This window comes from Anthonomus grandis, chromosome 9 (assembly GCF_022605725.1).
Source record: "Anthonomus grandis grandis chromosome 9, icAntGran1.3, whole genome shotgun sequence".
Classification (NCBI taxonomy): Eukaryota; Metazoa; Arthropoda; class Insecta; order Coleoptera; family Curculionidae; genus Anthonomus; species Anthonomus grandis.
The window spans coordinates 17909209-17929587 of record NC_065554.1 but is presented as its reverse complement, the minus strand read 5'-3'; the positions used below and the strand labels follow the sequence as shown (position 1 = coordinate 17929587).

The window sequence follows — 20379 nt, the reverse complement described above, 5'->3', positions numbered from 1 at the left end:
TTTTTTTAAGAACTCAATGTACAGTGGAATGGTGAATCCCTAATGCAACATCAATGCGGCGAGTACTTCTAGATCTATCTTCTGTAATAGCTCTCATAATCGCAGGTTCTTCTCTCCAGCGTTGACCATTTTGACCACCTTCTCTAAACCTCGAAAGGAACCAGTTTCCCCACAGCGTCTGACACTTGTGCAAATGCACTTCTATGGGGTTGCCGTCTATTAGGAAAACGAAGCGCATACTCCCTTGCTGCCTCCCGCGAGTTTCCATTTGCGACACCGTAAATAAATAAGATGTCCCGATATTCAATGTTTGTGAAACTAGGCATTATTTTTTAAGCACGTTTAAATCGAATTACTTATTTAACTACTTTAAGTCGAAGTGAAAACTTAATGACAGTTCTTGTCAAATTGTAAATATCTATGCTTTTGTTTTAAAATCAAGTAATACATGGTTTGTGAATTTCCTTCTTTTGCGGATTCATTGCCATTTGCAAAAGAAGGAAAACCTGCCTTTTTTCTTAAAGAATGAATATCGCGATATGTTATTTGTTTACGGCTTCTCTAATGGAAATTTGTAGAGTTGTTGTGTTAGGGAAGATAGATCTACAAGTAATCACCGCATTTGTGCTCAAAAGATCAAAAAATATAAAATTTGAAAATTTCCAATTTTTGTGGTTTTCTTTCTTTTGCCCATGACATTGCTGTGAAAACAAATAGCTCTCACAAAAGTAAGTATATCATTGGAAAGCATATTAAATGCAGTAGTTTTTGCTGAAAAAAAAACATGTCCTTATTTACCAAATTTTAGAAAAACGACAACGAAGAAGATGCCACTAATTTTGCACATTTCCCAAATGTTACATTTAACTTATGATAACGCTTGGTATAAAAAATTACTCAAAAACTTAAATATACCCATCTTATAGCAAATTTAATTCTCTTTCAGACGGTATATCTAAATTTTATGTGGTGGTAAGAATAACGGGAATATTCTTGTTTATATGAAAAAAAAAACAAAGAAATTCGATAAAATCAAAAAATGTTAAATACCAGAAGAACTAACAACTTTTCTAAAAAATGTTATACGCCTTTTTTGTTGCAAATGACTTGTATAATCACCTCTTAAAGTTTGGCGGTTTTTATAGTAGACACCCTGTATAGACACCTTGAAAGTAAGAGCATGAAGGTTAAGAGGTGAAGGTTAAGTTGTTATGGGTTGCTGGTTCTTGTTTTAAGTTTCTATTGATTAGTTTTACAGGGGAACTATTTTTTAGAAGTAAAGTTGATGTTATTTATATTTTTGTTGTGAAAATGAGATGTGATAGTTTTAAAGCTCTGTATTTCAAGTTGTTAATCATATTGATTTTTTGTTGAAAGGGATGCATTGCCTTGTAATTGAGTAATCTTTCAGAAAACTGGTTGGTTTCTGGTACCAGTCAGTTTTTGTAATATTATTTTCAGTTGTTATAATTCAAACATCAAAAATTTAAATTTTGTTGTTATTTTCATTTATCGTTCACTTATCTTTTAAAAAAGGGAACTTCGAAATTAAGATTTCGATTGTACATTTCGTTTGTAGTTGTGACATGATTATATCTGCACATATTGGTGACAAACAGTTTCCCATACCTAGACCGAAAATCTGTTAATAAAATTTTCCACTAAAATTAAAATAATTGTTACCAAATGTGAAATTTAGAAGTTGAAAAAACTGTTCTCTTGATAGATTACAATGTGGTGGAATGTCTCACCATTTTTTGTCAATAATTTGTATGGTGAGGTCAGTTGGAATGTTTGTAAATAGAGAAATAACATCTAAAGCAGTTAGTATATAATTTTGGGGAATAATACAATTTTGGAGGTCAGAGACGATTTCAATAGAGTTCCGTGTGTAAAATATTGGTCTTTATCAAATGCATACTGTAACAATTCAGGAAGATATTTTGAAAGGTTATACAGGGTGTCTCACGACGAATAGACGCGTTCGATATCTCGGAAACTAATTTTTCAAAAATTTTGAAAATTTGGTAACATGGCACAGTCGATGGGGACTACACAACTAAAATATTTTGACAGTTGTGACGTTTCCGGTTATACCGGAAGTAGGTGTCAACTTCGTTATTTTAAATGGAACACCCTGTATATTTTTACATTTTTGGCTTCCACATAAAATTCTAGGTATATTTTATGTATAATTTCCTATACCTAAGTGTGACCGTTTTTGACATATTCTTAATTTCATGTGAAAAACTATGTTTATAAGCCCTAACATAATTACCGATTACTCCCTTTTAGTAGCCTTTATTTAATGGTTAGTCTTGGTTTTATTTTAGAGAAAGGACCACTTTAAAAGACTATTTTAATATTTAGCTAAAAAAAAGATACAGGGGGGTCAAAAACTAGCATTAAAAATTAAAATGAAAAAATCATTAAAAGTCAATTTTTTTAAATGGAAACCCCCTATTTTTATAATTTTTTCATAAAGATAATTAAAAATAAGGTTAAGTTTGTATAAGGTTATCTAGTCCAAAAATTGATAGTTTCCGAAATATTGGCAGTTTAAATTTGGCCTAATATTAAAACCCGTATAGTAACACGGCTTAAGGATTGTTGATTAGTTGGGCATGACGGTTGTCATAGTAACCGCTAGAAGCGGCAGTAAGATAATGAATTATAACAGAAATGTACACTTTTTAATTAAATTACACTTTTACGAAGAAAACTTAAATAGCAAGTAACTTATAAATTTAATGCATATAATCCATTGTCTTACTGCCGCTTCTAGCGGTTACTATGACAACCGTCATGCTAATCAACAATCCTTAAGCCGTGTTACTATACGGGTTTTAATATTAGGCCAAATTTAAACTGCCACTATTTCGGAAACTATCAATTTTTGGACTAGATAACCTTATACAAACTTAACCTTATTTTTAATTATCTTTATGAAAAAATTATAAAAATAGGGGGTTTCCATTTAAAAAAATTGACTTTTAATGATTTTTTCATTTTAATTTTTAATGCTAGTTTTTGACCCCCCTGTATCTTTTTTTTAGCCAAATATTAAAATAGTCTTTTAAAGTGGTCCTTTCTCTAAAATAAAATCAAGACTAACCATTAAATAAAGGCTACTAAAAGGGAGTAATCGGTAATTATGTTAGGGCTTATAAACATAGTTTTTCACATGAAATTAAGAATATGTCAAAAACGGTTACACTTAGGTATAGAACATTATACACAAAATATACTTAGAATTTCACGTAAAAGCCAAAAATGTAAAAATATACAGGGTGTTCCATTTAAAATAACGAAGTTGACACCTACTTCCGGTATAACCGGAAACATCACAACTGTCAAAATATTTTAGTTGTGTAGCCCTCATCGACTGTGCCATGTTACCAAATTTTCAAAATTTTTGAAAAATTAGTTTCCGAGATATCGATCGCGTCTATTCGTCGTGAGACACCCTGTATAACAGAGAACCAACAAAAACGGCAATAGGTCTAAGTGGGATATTTTCTTTGTGTATAAGTTGATCTTGGTAATAAGTACATTTTGTGGAAAATACCATTTGTGCATTTCAGGTTTTTAATCTGATTTGGTGTAAGAGAGAGATAGAAATGTTATCAATAAGTTTATTTAGTTTGTTTTGGATATTAATTGTTGGATCTTTGTTAAGAATTATGTACGTATTTTTATCGGATAAAAGTAAATTTGCTTTTTTTAGGAAGCTTTCATCTTCGATCATTGCTACTGGTATTGCCTGTGTCTGCTCTTGTTTTAATTACGTTTGGTTGATTTTTTAAAAATTGTTTTTAAATTTGTCAATCAGAATTTTGTCTGAGTTGTTATGACTTTTATTATGGGTGTGATTTGTTATTATGTTAATGATTTTGTTCGTATTTTGAATTTTTAGATTTTCATCGTTTATTTGGTCCAAAACGTATTCTGTGTCAATAATAAGTTGTTCTAAAGTTGTCTACTTTAAGTTTTACAGTCTAACGAAAGCTTTAATTTCTCGGTGGTAAGTGCATTTGAATGTTAAAGGTGTATTTGAGTAATTTACATAGTCATTGAATAATAAGAGTTTCATCTTCTCCCGAAGATGCTAACATCGTTAGCGAAACACGTGTCGAGAGTAAAATAAAGAGTTTTGGTTAGTGGTAAAACTGTCTGGTAATTTCACTGTATACCATATTTTTTTTCACTTTTGAACAGCTTGGATTTCAATTGGCCCTACATCCAACATAACCTTTAAGAGTTAACACAATTAAACTGGGTCACTACAACAACACATTAAATAACTTAAGTTAACTATAAAACCATATTTTAAATATTAACTATCTTATATTCAGATGATAGAGAGTGCTTCCGCGGATGAACGGACCCAACGAAAAGAGGCAGTGCAAGAACGTGAAAATATAGAAAAAGCTGAAAAAGAGGCGCAGGAACGAGCGCAGAGACCGCAAAGCGCCAGACGGGGCCGAAGAGGTGGCCAAAATAGGAACACGAACAATTCAAGAAACAATAATAATCGTCAGCAACCACCAGGTATTAACAACCACCAATCAGTTGTAACTCGTGCTGCTAACGTTATTATCGATTTGTCTAATCTTCCCCATAACCAGCCAATATATAACTATCGTGGCCACAATATTCCAGGGGCTAGGGTAACAGTAGTTCGAAGAAATGAAGCTGTGTTAGACCTTTTTAATGTTTTTCGTCGGCAAAGAGGGCGATATTAATTCCGTTAAGTAGTTTCACTTTCGTTATAATATCGAGGGTCTCCTAAAATAGGGCCGTAACAGCAAATTTGCAACCTTTCAGGAGAGGCAAAAACGTTTCAGAAATCAATAAGTGGTAAGATTTTAAAATTCAATGAAATATAGATGATATATGAATATTAGTATTAAAAACACTAGTGTTTAATCATATACGCCTTTATTTTATTTGAAAACATACAGACGCCACATAACTCTTTTATTGAAGATCATGACGTTTTACTAAATAAAAGACGGTTTGCTTTCTAAACTTGTTTATTTCGACAAGAACAGGATAGTATGTTTGGAAAAACCTAAAGAAAAATATTTTTATTGCCTTTCGGTAATGTTGCTTCATAGCTGCTAGCAAAATGTCATCATCGCTTTTAAAATTATTCTCTTGAGACAAATTAGAAACACAAAGCAAAGTTTGTAAAAGTCATGTGATAAAACTGGTAAAATTACATCTTTACAAAGATCTTGCAAGTCCATATATTTTCTTTTTAAAGGTTCTAAATTTTTTCGCTCTTTGACATCATGTCTATTTCATGATTATTTTCATCCCAGTGTTCATTTTTGTAAAACGTAATGGACTTGACACTCTTTTAATTTAATAGCGACCCTTCTGTAAAAATGTTAGTATTTGGTACAAATTTCTCCCTATATTTTTTATAATCCTAAAATCTAAGTTACTTAAAATTTCTACCCCACAGGGATAATTACTGTTTTTTTGCCAATGACACAACATTATACCAATTTGGCAAAAAAAACATTTTCGCATATTTTGAAGCAGTTTCGATAGCCGCATCCGTAGAATCTTATTCCGTGTGAGAGTGGCCAGCTTCTATGCAATTAATTAAATTTTTTTCTTCTGACCGCTTACTTAATTCTTACTCTTGATTCTAAATGGTCTTATACAGCACTAATTAAAAGGCTGAGAGAAGGAATGAGTTATGTTGGATCAACCGAACATCGTAAAGTCCCATTCGCAGAATCTCTGGATTTAGTATTTGACAAATTTCTTAAAGATATTGTCCTTTCGATCTTACTTTACGTTTTCTTAACCAGTAATGATCAGAAAGTCTTCAAATATTTCCCTTATTTTCAGAACCAATTAAATCAATGATGGCCCAAGCCAAAAATATTTTTTATGGAGAACTTCGCATATGAAAATAATGAAATTTTTTGAAGATTAATTACGAAATTATTAGAGGCGTTTGTAAGAATTTCTTAATTTATTTTTATTTAGGTAAATAGTGGAATATTAAACATAGTTTTTGGATATTTTTTTTTTGAAAAATAAGATTTTGTATGTGGCTTGGGCCACTTTTGCATAACCTTTTTTATACTGACTTGAGAGTAAAAATGAATTATTAAAGCAAAATAATTTATTTTTAGGTAAACGATAAGACATTTTTAAACAAAACTCAACGTAAACTCTTATTAATCATTTTCTTCTTCCTCATGATTTTCAAAAACATTCGAGTGTTCTTCAACACGAGCATTGTGAACCAGTCGACGATAAAATTCATGGTTCAAATAAAACATTTTCGTTATTGGAATATTTAAATTGGAGAATTTCAGGTTTTTATTTATCATACCGAAGCATCTGTATTCGAAACCATTGTACTTTTTCATCAGCTTCCGTTTTTTTACGATTCGTTAATGCCTTTTTTAGTTCTTTTGTTGAAGAAAAGTCGCTGGATGTCATAACTACTACTTTGAACGGATTTCTTTTTCTTGCTTCTAGAACCACTTGCATCCAATCATTGGGAACAAAAATATTTTTATAGTGTTTTTTGTTTTTTTCGACTAATCCAAAGTCCTGATCATTTGGAAGGTAGGAGTGACCAGAAACTAAAAATTTATGGTCAATGTTGTTAACTGTGTAATCGTTGGATAATACAATGTATGTACAAAGGGCAGCCATTTTGAAATTCCTATTATGACCACCGCACTGATCGCTGTACATTATTAGCTTTCTTGTGGTAACAAAGTTCTTAATGTAGTGTGCAATACAGGAACCAATTTCCTGAGGACCCCGGGATGCAACACTCTCGTCCCACAAATACATGTGTACTACGCGAGTTTGAAGATCATGAATCCCAAAACAAACGTCCAATTGTCTTTTGTAGTACGCAACTCCTGTTAAAATGATCGGCGTTGCCAATGTTTTCATTAAGTCAAATGAAATTACGGTAAGGTCATTGTCCGATTTTGCCGCTTCAGCATCGTTTCTCAGGCCTTGTCTCTGATGCAGCTCTTGTTCTGCTTTAATTGCCTCACTTTCTTGGCCATCTGCCGTAGCTGCTTTAATTTTAATATTGAAAGCATCACATTTGCGACAACTATCGGATAATGACGCGTGAAACTTTAAATTAAAATCCTTTTTAAATATTTGACGAAAAACAAACAATGAAACGGGTTGTTCAGTTTCGTTTTTATACAAATTGTACATTTTGGTTAGGTCTAGTTCTGGAGAAAGATACTTGTCATTTGGACTTTTTTTTAATGAATAATGGGACTCATAAGCTGGTAATTTATTAATAAAACTTTTCACAGCAGTGACTTTTTCCAGAGAAGTTTTATTAACTGGTATTGATTTTCCACGTTTATCAGATTGTGGTGTTCCATCAGTGCTTTTTGACTTCAATCCCCTAGTTATGCGGCCATTAGACACGCCCAATGATTGCTTAAAAAAAGTTTTGCAAACTTTTTTGTCTTCTCCTTTGTCATTTGGCAAAATGTAGCACCTGCTGTGTTCCTTTGGTTTTATATTTTCCGTGGTATAACTCCGTTCTTTGTTTAGAACTCTGACATGTCCAAAAATATAAGAAGTCTGCAAAGTGTGAGATCCCAAACTATAAAAGTGTTTGAAGAGAGTCTCGCCATTTTTGTGAAAAATTTTCTTGCCACTTCTTTGAACAAGGGCATTCTTTGGCTTCATATATCTTGGAAGAAACCACCCTCCCCTTGGTGTTCACGTATTCTTCACCAGCAGCATGCTTTCTTTTGCTAATATTTCTCTTCCACTGTCCTTCATTTTTCCTTCTTTTTGCTTCCTGAATAATTTGCTCGCAGGAAGTGCGTTCTATGTCTGTAATATAAACACAACATTAATCAATAAAACATAATATTTTATTATAAAAGTCAATAAAAACATAATAAAATAAGGAAACAAACTAACCAGAGAGCTCTCTAGCTTCACTTCCAGAAGGTACGAATTCAGAACCTGAATCCTGAAAAGGTTCTTCTATGTCTGTAACAAAAAAATGTAAATGCAAAAGTGGCCCAAACCCGGATCACCGAAACACAGTATTTTCATAACCTCAAAATACATATTATTACAACTTTAACTGCAAATGTGCAAATAAAATTTAATTATAGGTTACTTACCAGAGCGATCTTCGTCACAACCGGACATATTTCTTTGCATTTTATTTTAAAAAAAAACTTATTTTTCGAACAAAAAGTATGCTATCAAAATTACAAACACGTGGTCAAAATAATCTCAACGTCACTGAATACTAAAGCGGCCCACAATGGGTTGGGCCAGTCTTGCTCCAGCAAATATGAACGTGCTATGTACGCAAAAGTGGATTTATGTGACATCTTGCGGTAAATAGTCGAAATAGGCTTGGGCCGGTATTGCATAATAAAAATTCGATATATTTGTAGACCATTTTTGCTGTTAACTCAACTTTTTTAAAAATGTGGCTTGGGCCACTTTTGCTCTAAACGCCTCATATAGCAACGTCGGAAAAAATAAATGGTAAACCAGACTAATCAACGCTGGGAAAATATCTGCATTATAATCACTTTCATCCTTCAGCTATTTAGCAATTTTTCACAACAGGCTCTCGCATTCTTAATTAATTTTGTTACTATCGGCACAATTAGTCGAATATACCACTCACGCTCGTTTTTTCTTCTCTTTATTGGTTTATTTATTACTTTATTTATCTTCCTTGTCTGGCATTTAACTGACTGATGGCATAGCAATGGATACTTCACTGAGTCCATACTTAATTTTTTTTAGAAAGGTCTTTAAGAAAAAGGCATTGGTATCATCGGCTCACAAATTTGTAATGGATTTAATATGTCAATTAAACATTTGCAGTTAAAGGGAATTATTGGTGTTGACGGGATATGCTGGATCCAGTAAATAAGGATATGCAACACGAGTTACAGGATCTCTGAATATAGTATTTTCCAAGGTATATTGTTAACCTTTTTGATGTTTGACTGATTGTCTAATAACACTGCTCACAAATCTGCAATATGTATGACTCCAAAGGGAATGATATAATATAGATGGAACTATACAATTTCTGTTTTTTCCAGGGCAATTAGTAAGCTGAACTTAATGATTATTAGGGATGTTTTTTATAGACTCAGCCAAACAAACACCTCTCTGTTTGCCAGTTTTATACACGGTAAAATAGTATGTTGCAAGCTTTCTTTTATAAAATAATGGTTTCAATCAAAAGATGCAAATGTTTTGTCTTTTTTCGCTCTTTCAGAATGATCTACTTTTAAATTGTTGACAAAATTTTTCCTCTAAATGTGTAAATCAAATTCCTCTTCTTTTAGTAGCCTTTCATCCGCGGTTTTGAACTCAAATTTGTAGCACCCAGTAGCGGCTAGTAGCTTGTGAGAGAAGCAGTGCACAAATTTACCGAGCGTGAAAATTTATATATAAAACCATTAAAAAAGTCCATCAGAAAAAGCTACAAGAAAAAGAAAACGCTGCTTTACTAGCGAAACGGTCAATAACTCGTTTATTAACGTCTTCAATGTTATTGAGAACACTTGTCCAGGTGATAATATCCCCAACGCACTTGATCAAGGTTTTTATCCTCTTTAATATGGCGGAGCATTTTTCACCTTAAGATGTTGACATGGGTGTGGTTAAATTGTTCTCTTTCATAAAGTACTTGCAATTCTGTTTTTAGGCCGTTTTTTTAAGAATGAAACCTCTAACTGTCAGAAACCAGAAAGCAATTTGTCTGGAAAGTTTTTTTACTATTTAATAAAATGTTCTTTCACAAATAATGCGATACTTGCTTTGTCAAAATGATTTTTCAAATCTTTATCTAATTGAGAACTAAAATTTATTAATTTCCGAAAAACTAATTTAATTTTAAAATATAATGATTAATACATTTTACGAACAGTGGCATGGCTCCTCGGCCACTTAGGACGAGCCGTCACTGGTAGCACCAACTAGGAATATCTGGGCACAGAATCCAATGTTTTTAGATATTAAACTTTCTTTATAACATTTTTACTAACGGATTTTGTTCTTTTTTTTCTTTGCAGGTGTCCAAGTAAAGACAATTCATTATCACTTTCTTAAGGAAACTTTCCAAGTACGTTTTATCGGTATCTTTCTGACACCAGTGTGTACAGAACCGCTGGAAAGGCAATAATATGTCCCTCCATAATTTTCATTTGATCTTTGTGTGGTTTGCTGGAAGAACTTTTTCACGGTTTTCTGGGGATGATATTTTATTACTTGATCTATCAGACTTCATGGTTGAAGAAAGAATTTCCAAGAAAAAATTCCTTACAAGATACTGTAAGTCCTATGGTTGGAACCTTTAGTGTGATGCTCAAATTACGAGACAGTTTTACCACAAACCATAACTTATTTTTATTCTCGACACGTGTTTCGCTAACAATGTTAGCATCTTCGGGAGAAGATTAAAACTAAACTAAAACTACTTACAAATCTCCTTATATCATTAGTAAAATGTAACTAATAGAGCGGAAAAAGCAATGCAGCATGGCCAAACAAATCTTAAACACCAACTAAACTATATAATCGACTATAAGGGATTGGACCTTTATCCCTGTTAAGAATGTTTTTTTGATTTTTGAATATTGCTTAACTTTCGTATGCATCTAATTTTCTATTGTTATTAACTGGTTTAAGTAATTTTAAGTTGTCTATCCCTACAAAGTGACCAGTATTTAAAATATGTTCAGCCACACTTGATTTTTCAACTCCTCCATATTTCACATGAGCTACATGTTCTTTAAATCTGACATTAATTGATCTTTTGGTTTGTACTTTTTATCACAATCGTTGCGATTAATCTCATAGATCCCAGACTTTTCATTGGTCTTTTATATCTTATGGCTATTTTATCTTTTGGGTTTCCTAAAAGATTTCATAACTTGGCCGAACTTTAATAGACCATTCTTAGACCTAAGTCTTTGAAAACTCTATCAAAGCCTTCTAAATCTAGCCATTTTTGCTTAGCAAAAACTTCAATCTTTGTGGCAAATTGAGATTTACTTTTTAGAGATACATCAATAAACTTTGGAAAAACTGAAAGGCGTTTGCGAGATTTTAGAAACCAAATTTTTTTAACTTAAGAACCAAGTATTTTAAGATAAGTACTAAAATTAGATTAATTAAAGCAGATGTTTGGTTTCTAAAATCTTGCAAACGCCTTTCAGCTTATCAAAAGTTTATTGATGTATCTTTAAAAAGTAAATCTTAATTTGCCAAAAAGGCTGAAGTTTTTACTAAGCAAAAATGGCTAGATTTAGAAATCAAACATTTAAATAGTAAACGCATTTTAGAATTAGAAGCATACACACTTTTTAAAAAACTTACTTTTAGACAAACTGATTCAGAGTATCAAGCATGGAGCAATTTTCAAAAAAATATATTTGAGGTTATTAAACACAAATACATTAGCAAATTTTCCTCACTAAACAAAAAAAGCTAGAAAAGTTAGTGAGTGCGAAGGATAAACCACAAAAGGAAAAATCCATTAATATCGTTGAAACTCAATCCTCTCAGGCATTTAATGAGAAAGAACTTGATGTTCTCAGTCAGGGTCTAAACTTTGCACCAGTTTAAAAATAAAGAGTTTTGGTTAGTGGTAAACCAATCTCGTAATTTAAGACACTGTAAGTTTTTAAAAAATTCTTACGTATACTCTTGAGAAAACTATATTTTGTTTCAGACTTTTTACTCTAATGGTAATGTAGTTTCATTGGCGAATCCATTACTTTAATTGCCAAAATATAAGACGCATAGCTTCAACATCTAGCTGTTAATGACATTTAAATGTTTTGCAGTTATTGCACCCGAGTCACATCTTTCTAGCACAGTTTTTCCGCTTTTGCTAACATATGCTTCTCCATTATTTCTTAACAATTTTCTCATATGATTTTTTTTGTTTTCGGCGTTTTGATGAGTTACAAATTTCCTCGTTAGCTTCGTTTTCAAAGATAGTAAATCCATCTCTTGATTGCCAGTGTCATTTTGGACTACCCATAATAAAATTGGGATCTCGAACAGAATTATCGGAATCAAAATCTTGAAGATCTGAGTTTGGCGGACTTTGAAAGTCTCCAATTCCTGTAGAGAGATCAGCATAAACAGATAGGTTTATTTTATCTTGGTCGCCCGAGTTCGGCTTTAAAGATATACCTAAAACAAGCATAGAAATGTTAATGGTTAAAAACAAATATTACTTATGTAAATATTAATCAACACCAAACCATAAATTTTTAATCTTATGGTTATTTGAAAATACAATAATAAATTCGATGGTCCAACTTCACAATGGGTCCTAAGATGGGCTTCTTGGGTAAGGTCTTGAAGAGTCTCCTGATGGTCCACACAATTCTGGAGTTTACAAAATTTACGAGTTTTTTATTACAAAATTTGCTTCCAATATTAAGCATTCTGCGCGCAATATAGAAAACAAATTAACAATGAAAACTGAAGCTTAGGTACGCTTTAAAACTTTTGCCTTTATACTTTGTTATGCCCAAATATCTCAATTTTGTAAATTTTGAAGTTACGCCCCTTTTTTATGTTACCCTTGATATGCCCGTTAAGAATTTTTATTTATTTTGTCTTTAATTGCACTGGCTGATCTTTAATCATACGTTTCAGGTGTAGTTACTATTATTTTCCCAAAATATGAAAGGGATAAACCTGAGATATAATTTAATATAAGTAAGCTACAGCCAGCTGTAACTGTTTTGTCGTTTTCTTGCTGACTTTGAAATTAATTTTTTTGATTCTTTAATGTTACTTTGATATAAATATTTATTGGGTGATTATGTAATTAGATAAATCAATACTTGGTCCTTAGATTGAACGCTCAAGATTATAACGGCACTCTCTGTATAAGTGTTAACTTTTTAGCGAAACATTTCAAAAGCTATCATAAGATCACGTATATAAAATATTTAGTTGTAAAATCCAAGATCTATTTTTTCTAATTTCAGAAATATAACCATTTTTGACGTTGTAATTTAAAATTTGTGTTTGATTACTATCCAACCATTTGGCAATAGGATTCAAGAAGTTACAAAGAGTGATTCAATGTAAATGGTATACTAGAAATATACACATCGTTGGACTGAAAATTTGACAACGAGACCATATTTGAAATATTTTGGAAAGCACACTGTTGCCTCTTCTATCTACATTCTTATCTTCCCTATTTCAACATTGAATAACTGCATTGTTTGATTATTTGTTGTTGTGTGTAATAATGTGCACGTCTTAATTTTCTATCCCGGTTATGTTAGTGGCTGCTTTAGATATTGTGTGTAGGTCTCAGGATGCCGTGTAAGATGGCAAAGCATGTGTTACCTTGTTGAATATGTTTTAGATGCGAGACTTTTGACTACAATTTTTCATATATTTCATATTTATTTTTTTCATATTGGTATTTCAAAGCCGATTTGGACAAAAAAAAGATTTATTTTGATTAGAGGCACAGTGCCTTTTATGCAATAAATTTATTGTAAATTAGGTCAGTTTTACAATAACGATCAAATGACCGCCTTCATTCGACACACAAAAAGCGGCCCTTTTTCGGCCAATTTTTATAGTATTTGACAACATTTCAGGCGTAATAGCCGCAATTTCTGCTGTTATATTAACTTTTAGTTCCTTAACACTCTTCGGCTTGCTAACATACACCATACTCTTCAAGTAGCCCCACAGAAAAAAGTCCGGTGCCCTCAAATCCGGCGAACGAGGAGGCCAGTCCAAGTGATCCTTTTTCGACACGACGCGTCCTGGGAACTTGCTCTGCAAAAACTTGGTCATGGTCTTCTTGAAAATAGTTCATCAAACAATGTTTACGCATTTCCGGACAAACAAAGCCATTTTTGAAAAGACTCTTTTACACTGCTTCAACAACTTCATTGAGTAGCAGGCCCGTACTCAAGGAAATTGTTGGCCAAACTACGAATTGTCTTGCCAGAGGGTGCCGATTGTGTCCCATATTTCATACGATATGTACGCACAGTTGGACGATTAGTGTCGACGTCTTGTGTCTCTCATTTTGATTGTAAGTGCAGGAAATTTTGGTTATTTTTATATATAGAACTTTATACTTACTTTACTGTTTTCGGGTGTGTGTTCTGTGATGGTTTTTTATTACACCAATATTGCTGTAAGCATAATTATGCTAACTTGTTTTAGGAGATACAAGATGAAAATGAAGTTAAAAAAATATGCAATCAGTAAAAACAGTTTTTAGAGTAGCAAAATGCTTTTCTTTCCTCCTAAACTTTTTTTCATTTTTAGGTTTCTTGGCCGGCTACTAATTTTGAGCTAAGTATTAATTTTTGACGTCGAAAAAATCCATTTAAAAAACATTAACTTAGGGCCATAACTCTTAAAACGATGGGTTATTTTGAAGCACGGTAATTCTACGCAAAAATATCTGTTTAAAGCCGTTTACATCAGAGTGCGAGCCGTGACAGCGGCTATAAAGTTAAATGTTTCGTTATCACTCAGTGTTTTAGACGAAAAAAAAAGTTAGCTTAATTCTAGCTTAGCTAATTTGCAGCATTATTAGGTTCACAAAAAACTGCATCGTTCTATCTTTAAAAATAACCATATTAAATCAATTACCCAAACCAAAACGTGACACATTGCACTTAATACATTTAATCCAAATTTTGTTTGTTTTCTTATCATTTAAGATATCCGGTATTTAAGGAACACAAATCAGCAAGAACCGAGAATTGTTTTGTCAATTCATATGCCAACAGAGTTCCTTGATTTACTGAACGTAAACTGAAACAGTTGCACAGATGTTTTGCTCGATTACATTGAAAAAGCAACAGTGCGTTTTAAAAAATACTAAGTTTTTTTGAGAGCGTTAACAAATTACAAATCGGTGTTGCCATTTCTGCCATTTTTTGATTTTTTGTTTAAAAGATACAGTTATTTCAGGGCAATTGTTACGAGTGGCCAAATTATAATAAGCAACGGTGTATATAAATTATAATAATTAAGTGTGTTCTTTAGTTTCTTGATGTTTGGTAAATTTTGAGAATTATAATGATGATATTCCATAACGGTTGTTTTACTTTTTACGCAATTATTAATAAAACCATTTACTTTTTCAATTAAGAAAATTTAGTGAAAAATTATTTTTTCGCGGAGTACCACTGTTAGGCGATTTGGAAATTTGATCTGTATTTCCAAATCTGATTATCCAAGAATCTGCAATACTTTTTTAGGGTATGAGCCATAATAACATATATTGGGACAAGCTATGACACGTGTATTTGTTTAATAAAATATTATTTTGCTAGTTAATTAACATTTAATTAATGAATGAGTTATCAACACAAAACTATATATTCTAGTAAAATAAGTTAATTAAAACCTACTCATTTTAGACCACTAAATATTGGAACAAGTTTAATTTTATTTTATAATAAAGATTAAAATAACCTTTAGACTTTATAAATGCTGCAATTTTTTTCTTTGTGACTTGACTAAGGTCCTATCCTATTCAGGGGTAAATTCATACCAAATCTGCTGTATTCTAGCCTTAAGTTTTGCTAATGTTGGAGATTGTTTTTTAATATTTTAAAATTTTATTTAATATACATGTGTTTCATTTACCCAAAATGTCGCCTCTCGCAATATTGTTTACTAACTGTTGAAGCAGCCAACTTGTCTGTTATTAGTTTTTCGCGTTAATTTATATACTGTCGTATTAAATAATAAACAACTAAATAGTTATCACACAGTACAGTTCTTTTTATACTTAGACTTTTTACATATATTTTGGGATTATTTATCATTATTGGATTATTTAGACTCATACATTTTGGGACTATTTATGACTTAAATAATTACTTTTAAATCATTATTTTTCGAATTAGTCGAATTTTAGTTTGTCCCAATATATAGTTGTTAAAAAGGTTAAATTTTTAGTTCCACGATTGTTGCATAATACAGTATTGGCCATAATAGTTGGAACATTTAAAAATTTATTATATTTTGTGTGCCTTTTTTAATTAGCATTTTATTTTCTTTTATAAAGTTGTTGTACACGAAAAACTAGTGTTAATTAATTTAAATGTTGACGAAAATTCAGCACCAGTAGCAGTTCGGAATAAAAATTTTAAAAAAGCTGGACAAAATACTTGGAACTAAATGATTTTTATTCAAGAACAACATAAAACATAACTTATTGAAACCATAATATTATAATTAATATTTGGTATGGTAACCCTTAGCATTAATTACTGCCTGCATTCTTCTGGGCATTGATTCAATCAAATTTTCAATTATTTGTCTGTCAATGTGAGTCCAGGCTTCAACAAGCTTATGAAATAGTTCATCAGCATTTTTGACTGTTCCAGATGCCCGAATTTTGCGATCCAGATGTTCCCATAAATTTTCAATCGGGTTTAAGTCTGGACTCTGGGCCGGCCACTTTAAAACTGTGATCTTTTCTTGGTCCAACCATTCTTTTACCAATTTTGACGAATGTTTTGGATCGTTATCATGCTGGAATACAAAATTTACTGGCATAGACTCAAATTTGTAAAGGCTCCATTATATTTCGCAAAATATCCCGATACATAAATCGATCCATTTTCCCCACAATTTTATGTATTAGCCCAGTACCATACGAAGAAAAGCATCCCCATACTGTCACATTACCACCTCCATGTTGAACCGTAGGTCGGATAAACTTTTTCTTGAGTCTTTCACCTTTCGGTCGTCTTACATGAAGTATTCCATCACTGGAAAACAGATTGAACTTAGATTCGTCACTGAATAGCACTTTTTTCCAATCTTGTAGAGTCCAGTTAAGATGATCCATTGCAAATTGTAGGCGTACCTTGACATTTTTCTTCCGCAGCAAAGGTTTTTTAGCAGTTCTGTAGCTGTTAAGTCCACCAGAACACAATCGCCTTCTTACCGTTCTCGCAGAGATGCTGGAAGGCTCATCTTCATTTAATTTTTGTAAAATTTTGGAGGATGACTAAAATGGGTCATTCTGGGAAATATTTAAAATTCGCCTATCTACACGGGCAGTCGTGGCTTTAGGTCTTCCAGTGCTTTTACCTGGTACCAAATTTGCAAATATACGATATTTCTTAATTATCCGTGACACGGTGTTTTTAGGAACGTTTAGTCAACCCACTTGCACACTGGTATGTCAAAGACTGCCTGTAAAATACATATTTTATAAAAAGTTCCAAGCATTTTGTCCAGCACAAAAATTGAAAGTATTTCTTATTGTCTGAAACTTGTGTTGAAATTCTGGTATGCTTTTTTGTTTACTTATAAATATGTTTATTGATTGGATGTACAAAAATAAAATATAAATTTAAAACATTGGAAAAATTTTAAATTTTTATAAGTTCCAACTTTTATGGCCAATACTGTATATCTTAAAACAGGAATAGTATTTTGGCTAAAGGTAAAATTTAAAATATAATATAAGCATCCAAAAAATGTTTTGATTTGAATTATGATTATAGTCGATTTATTTTACCAGTACAAAAATCCGTTGATAGGTTTCTATTAATTAATATACATACACGATTTTCCTAAATCGCAGTCCTTTAAAGTTGGCAAAATTAACATAATATTCATCATTATTCTAACATATGTGAAATACTAAAAAAAAAAATAAATGCCTAATGCTCTTGAAGAGCAATAGATAATAATTTATTTAAACGGTTTAGAATCAGTTATAACCTTCTAAAGCCAATGAAAAACTCACCATTATTTCGCCATTCTGAATACATAATTAAGCAGCTCGTATACCTTTCAGAAATTTTAATATTAACTTCATATCAACTTAGAGGTTTTAGGTTTTTGAATGTTTATTTTAAATATAATTCTTACATAAATCTACGTATCTAATGGCCTGTACAGCGTGTCCACGTTTTTTGCAGCAGGACTTTTATAGGTTATAGAAAAACTGATTTAAGACCAAAAAGTCAATATAAACATATACATATGTAAAAAGCCTTCTCGAGATACAGGGTGTGGATAAGTTAATATTACAAATGGAAATTGTAGGTGTTAAGAAAATTACATGAAAAATAACTAAACCTATACAATTTCAATAATAAGCAAATTATCAAAAACATTATTAAATAAACATAATCCCAACGATAACAAAGAAGAGTATTTAATGTCTCTTGAAGGCTGTTCAGTTATTTGAAGGGCAGCATCGTATTCGCCCTCGCCTAAAAGCTTCTCTTGGGAATTAACTGAACTGGAGTAAACTTCTTGCTTAATGAAGTTCCAAACAAAGAAATCCAAAGGGGGGAAGTCTGGAGATCGAGGAAGCTATATAAATGGACTTTCATGACCGACCCACCTCTGTGTATATGTCTCCTATATTTAAACCAGGAGAAAAAAATGAATGAATGAAAAACAGTATTCAATTTCAAAAGTTTTTGATAGCTTAGTCTATAACTAATTAAATTGGCAATGTAAAGAATTAATAATCCATGAAGAGAATGGTTTTAGAGGAAGTCGATCTACAGTAACTAATCTACTAATTTACAACAACTAAACTGTCAGGTGCCTTGAACATGGGGTATCAGGTTTATGCCATATATACCGACTTTTCCAAGGCATTTGACAGAGTAAATCACTTCCTTTTGTCTGATAAATTAATAAATATAGGTTTTTGTAACGGGTTTGCAGGGTCAGTGCTTGGTTCTCTTTTTCATCGAAAGTTGATGGTAAAAATTGGTAATTTTTTGCAAAGAGTGCTTGATGTAAACTCTGGACTCCCTCAGGGACGGCCACTGTCTCTCTTTGCTATTGTTATATTTCTCAACGTCCTTAAAGATTGTTTAAAACATTGTGAATTAATGTTTGCTGTTGACTTAGAACACTGAAAGGCCATTCAATGTTCTAAGGCTGATGATCTTAAACTATTTTTGATAATTTTGAATGATATGGATGTCGATTGAATTCAGAGCGATTTAGGTAGTCTTTTTACACTTACGCCAATTAGACAAATTAGATCTCTTGATATGATTTAAAAAATCATGAATAGTTAGTTACCTAGTTTATTTGGTATTACATCACTATTTAAACAAACATCAAATTTGGAAACGTAATACCCTGTAAAATAGGTAAACACAACAATATAGATTTTACTTAAAAAAATTATGTTTTTTGAAACTTCCTACTGTCGTTCCGTTTTTGAAACACACTGTATCTCGGAAACTAATAGTTTGTACATATATGTTTTGAGATAAAACTTTTTGTCTTAAAATAAGTTTTTCTATAACATATTAAAGTGCTGTTATAAAAAACGTGAACACCCTGTGTATCTTAATTATAAATTATATTATTTGCACAGCGCCAGTAGTCGAAGTGAGTGATGAGTCAAGTTCATCAGCAAGTTCATCTAGTACGGAGTTGTCTGATAGTTCGGACAGCGACCTCACACAAAGTGAATATGATTACGACGAATATGAGGACGATGATTGGTATAGTAACGAAGATGAGTAAGTACAATACGCCTATTTATTTCATTTTTTAACACCAAAAAATTTAGTGTTTAAAAAAACTGTCTTGCTTAATAAATTAATTTTTTATTTTGACTTGAAGAGAGAGAATATGCCATTACATGAAATTTTATAAATAGAGTGAAACATCTGTAAAGATATTTGTTTTCTACTTTTAGCTATAATGGATTACCGGGCGCTTATTACGGAGGTTATGGTCGGTAAGTAATTTTGATTTTAATTAAACATGATATTTAACTTACTAAAGCCCTATATGGACAATACATTATTTTTTCTATAAAATCTAGCTAATTTAATGACTTTTTCTCTGCAACATAGTTTAAACACAAAACTAAACTGCAAAATAATTTATAAAATAAAGTCTCATAGAAATTTGCATTTTTGTTCTCCGTTTCTTAATTTCATCACAATCTTTAATTCCAGGTGCTATCGTTGTGGTGATCCAGGGCACTGGGCTAACGGTTGTCCCAATTAGTATTTAAGTAGTAATTTTGTAATGTTATATATAAATTATTAATAAATGTTATTACTTTATTTTTACTTTTTTACTGAATCAGTTGTAAAACTACCATATAAGTATGTTAGCCACTTAATAGTGCCCATAAATTAAGTTATTTAGGTTTACAGCTTTCACAAACTATTTATATCGTAATACTTTCTCTAGAAATGGCACCCGAGCATGCCTACAATCACTTCATTAAGTTAAATATTTAAAAAAAATACATGTAGCCCTAGGGAACTATAGTTATTGTTCTAGTTATCAAGTTTCGTACTAACTCAAAATAAAAGGTATGAGTAATTTCAAGTTCAA

The 20379-nt window shown here is 31.7% G+C and overlaps 1 protein-coding gene across 1 annotated transcript in view; it reads left to right on the top strand.

Moving 5' to 3' along the window:
- Positions 1-20102, top strand: part of LOC126740259 (myb-like protein U) — a 42922-nt gene extending 22820 nt beyond the window's left edge. Inside the window, exons 7-10 of the mRNA XM_050446202.1 lie at positions 4356-4551; positions 19400-19547; positions 19727-19768; positions 19992-20102. Coding sequence (XP_050302159.1) covers positions 4356-4551; positions 19400-19547; positions 19727-19768; positions 19992-20043 — 438 coding nt within the window. The 3' untranslated portion in view covers positions 20044-20102. The remainder of the gene's footprint in view (positions 1-4355; positions 4552-19399; positions 19548-19726; positions 19769-19991) is intronic.
- The last annotated feature ends 277 nt before the right edge of the window (positions 20103-20379 follow it).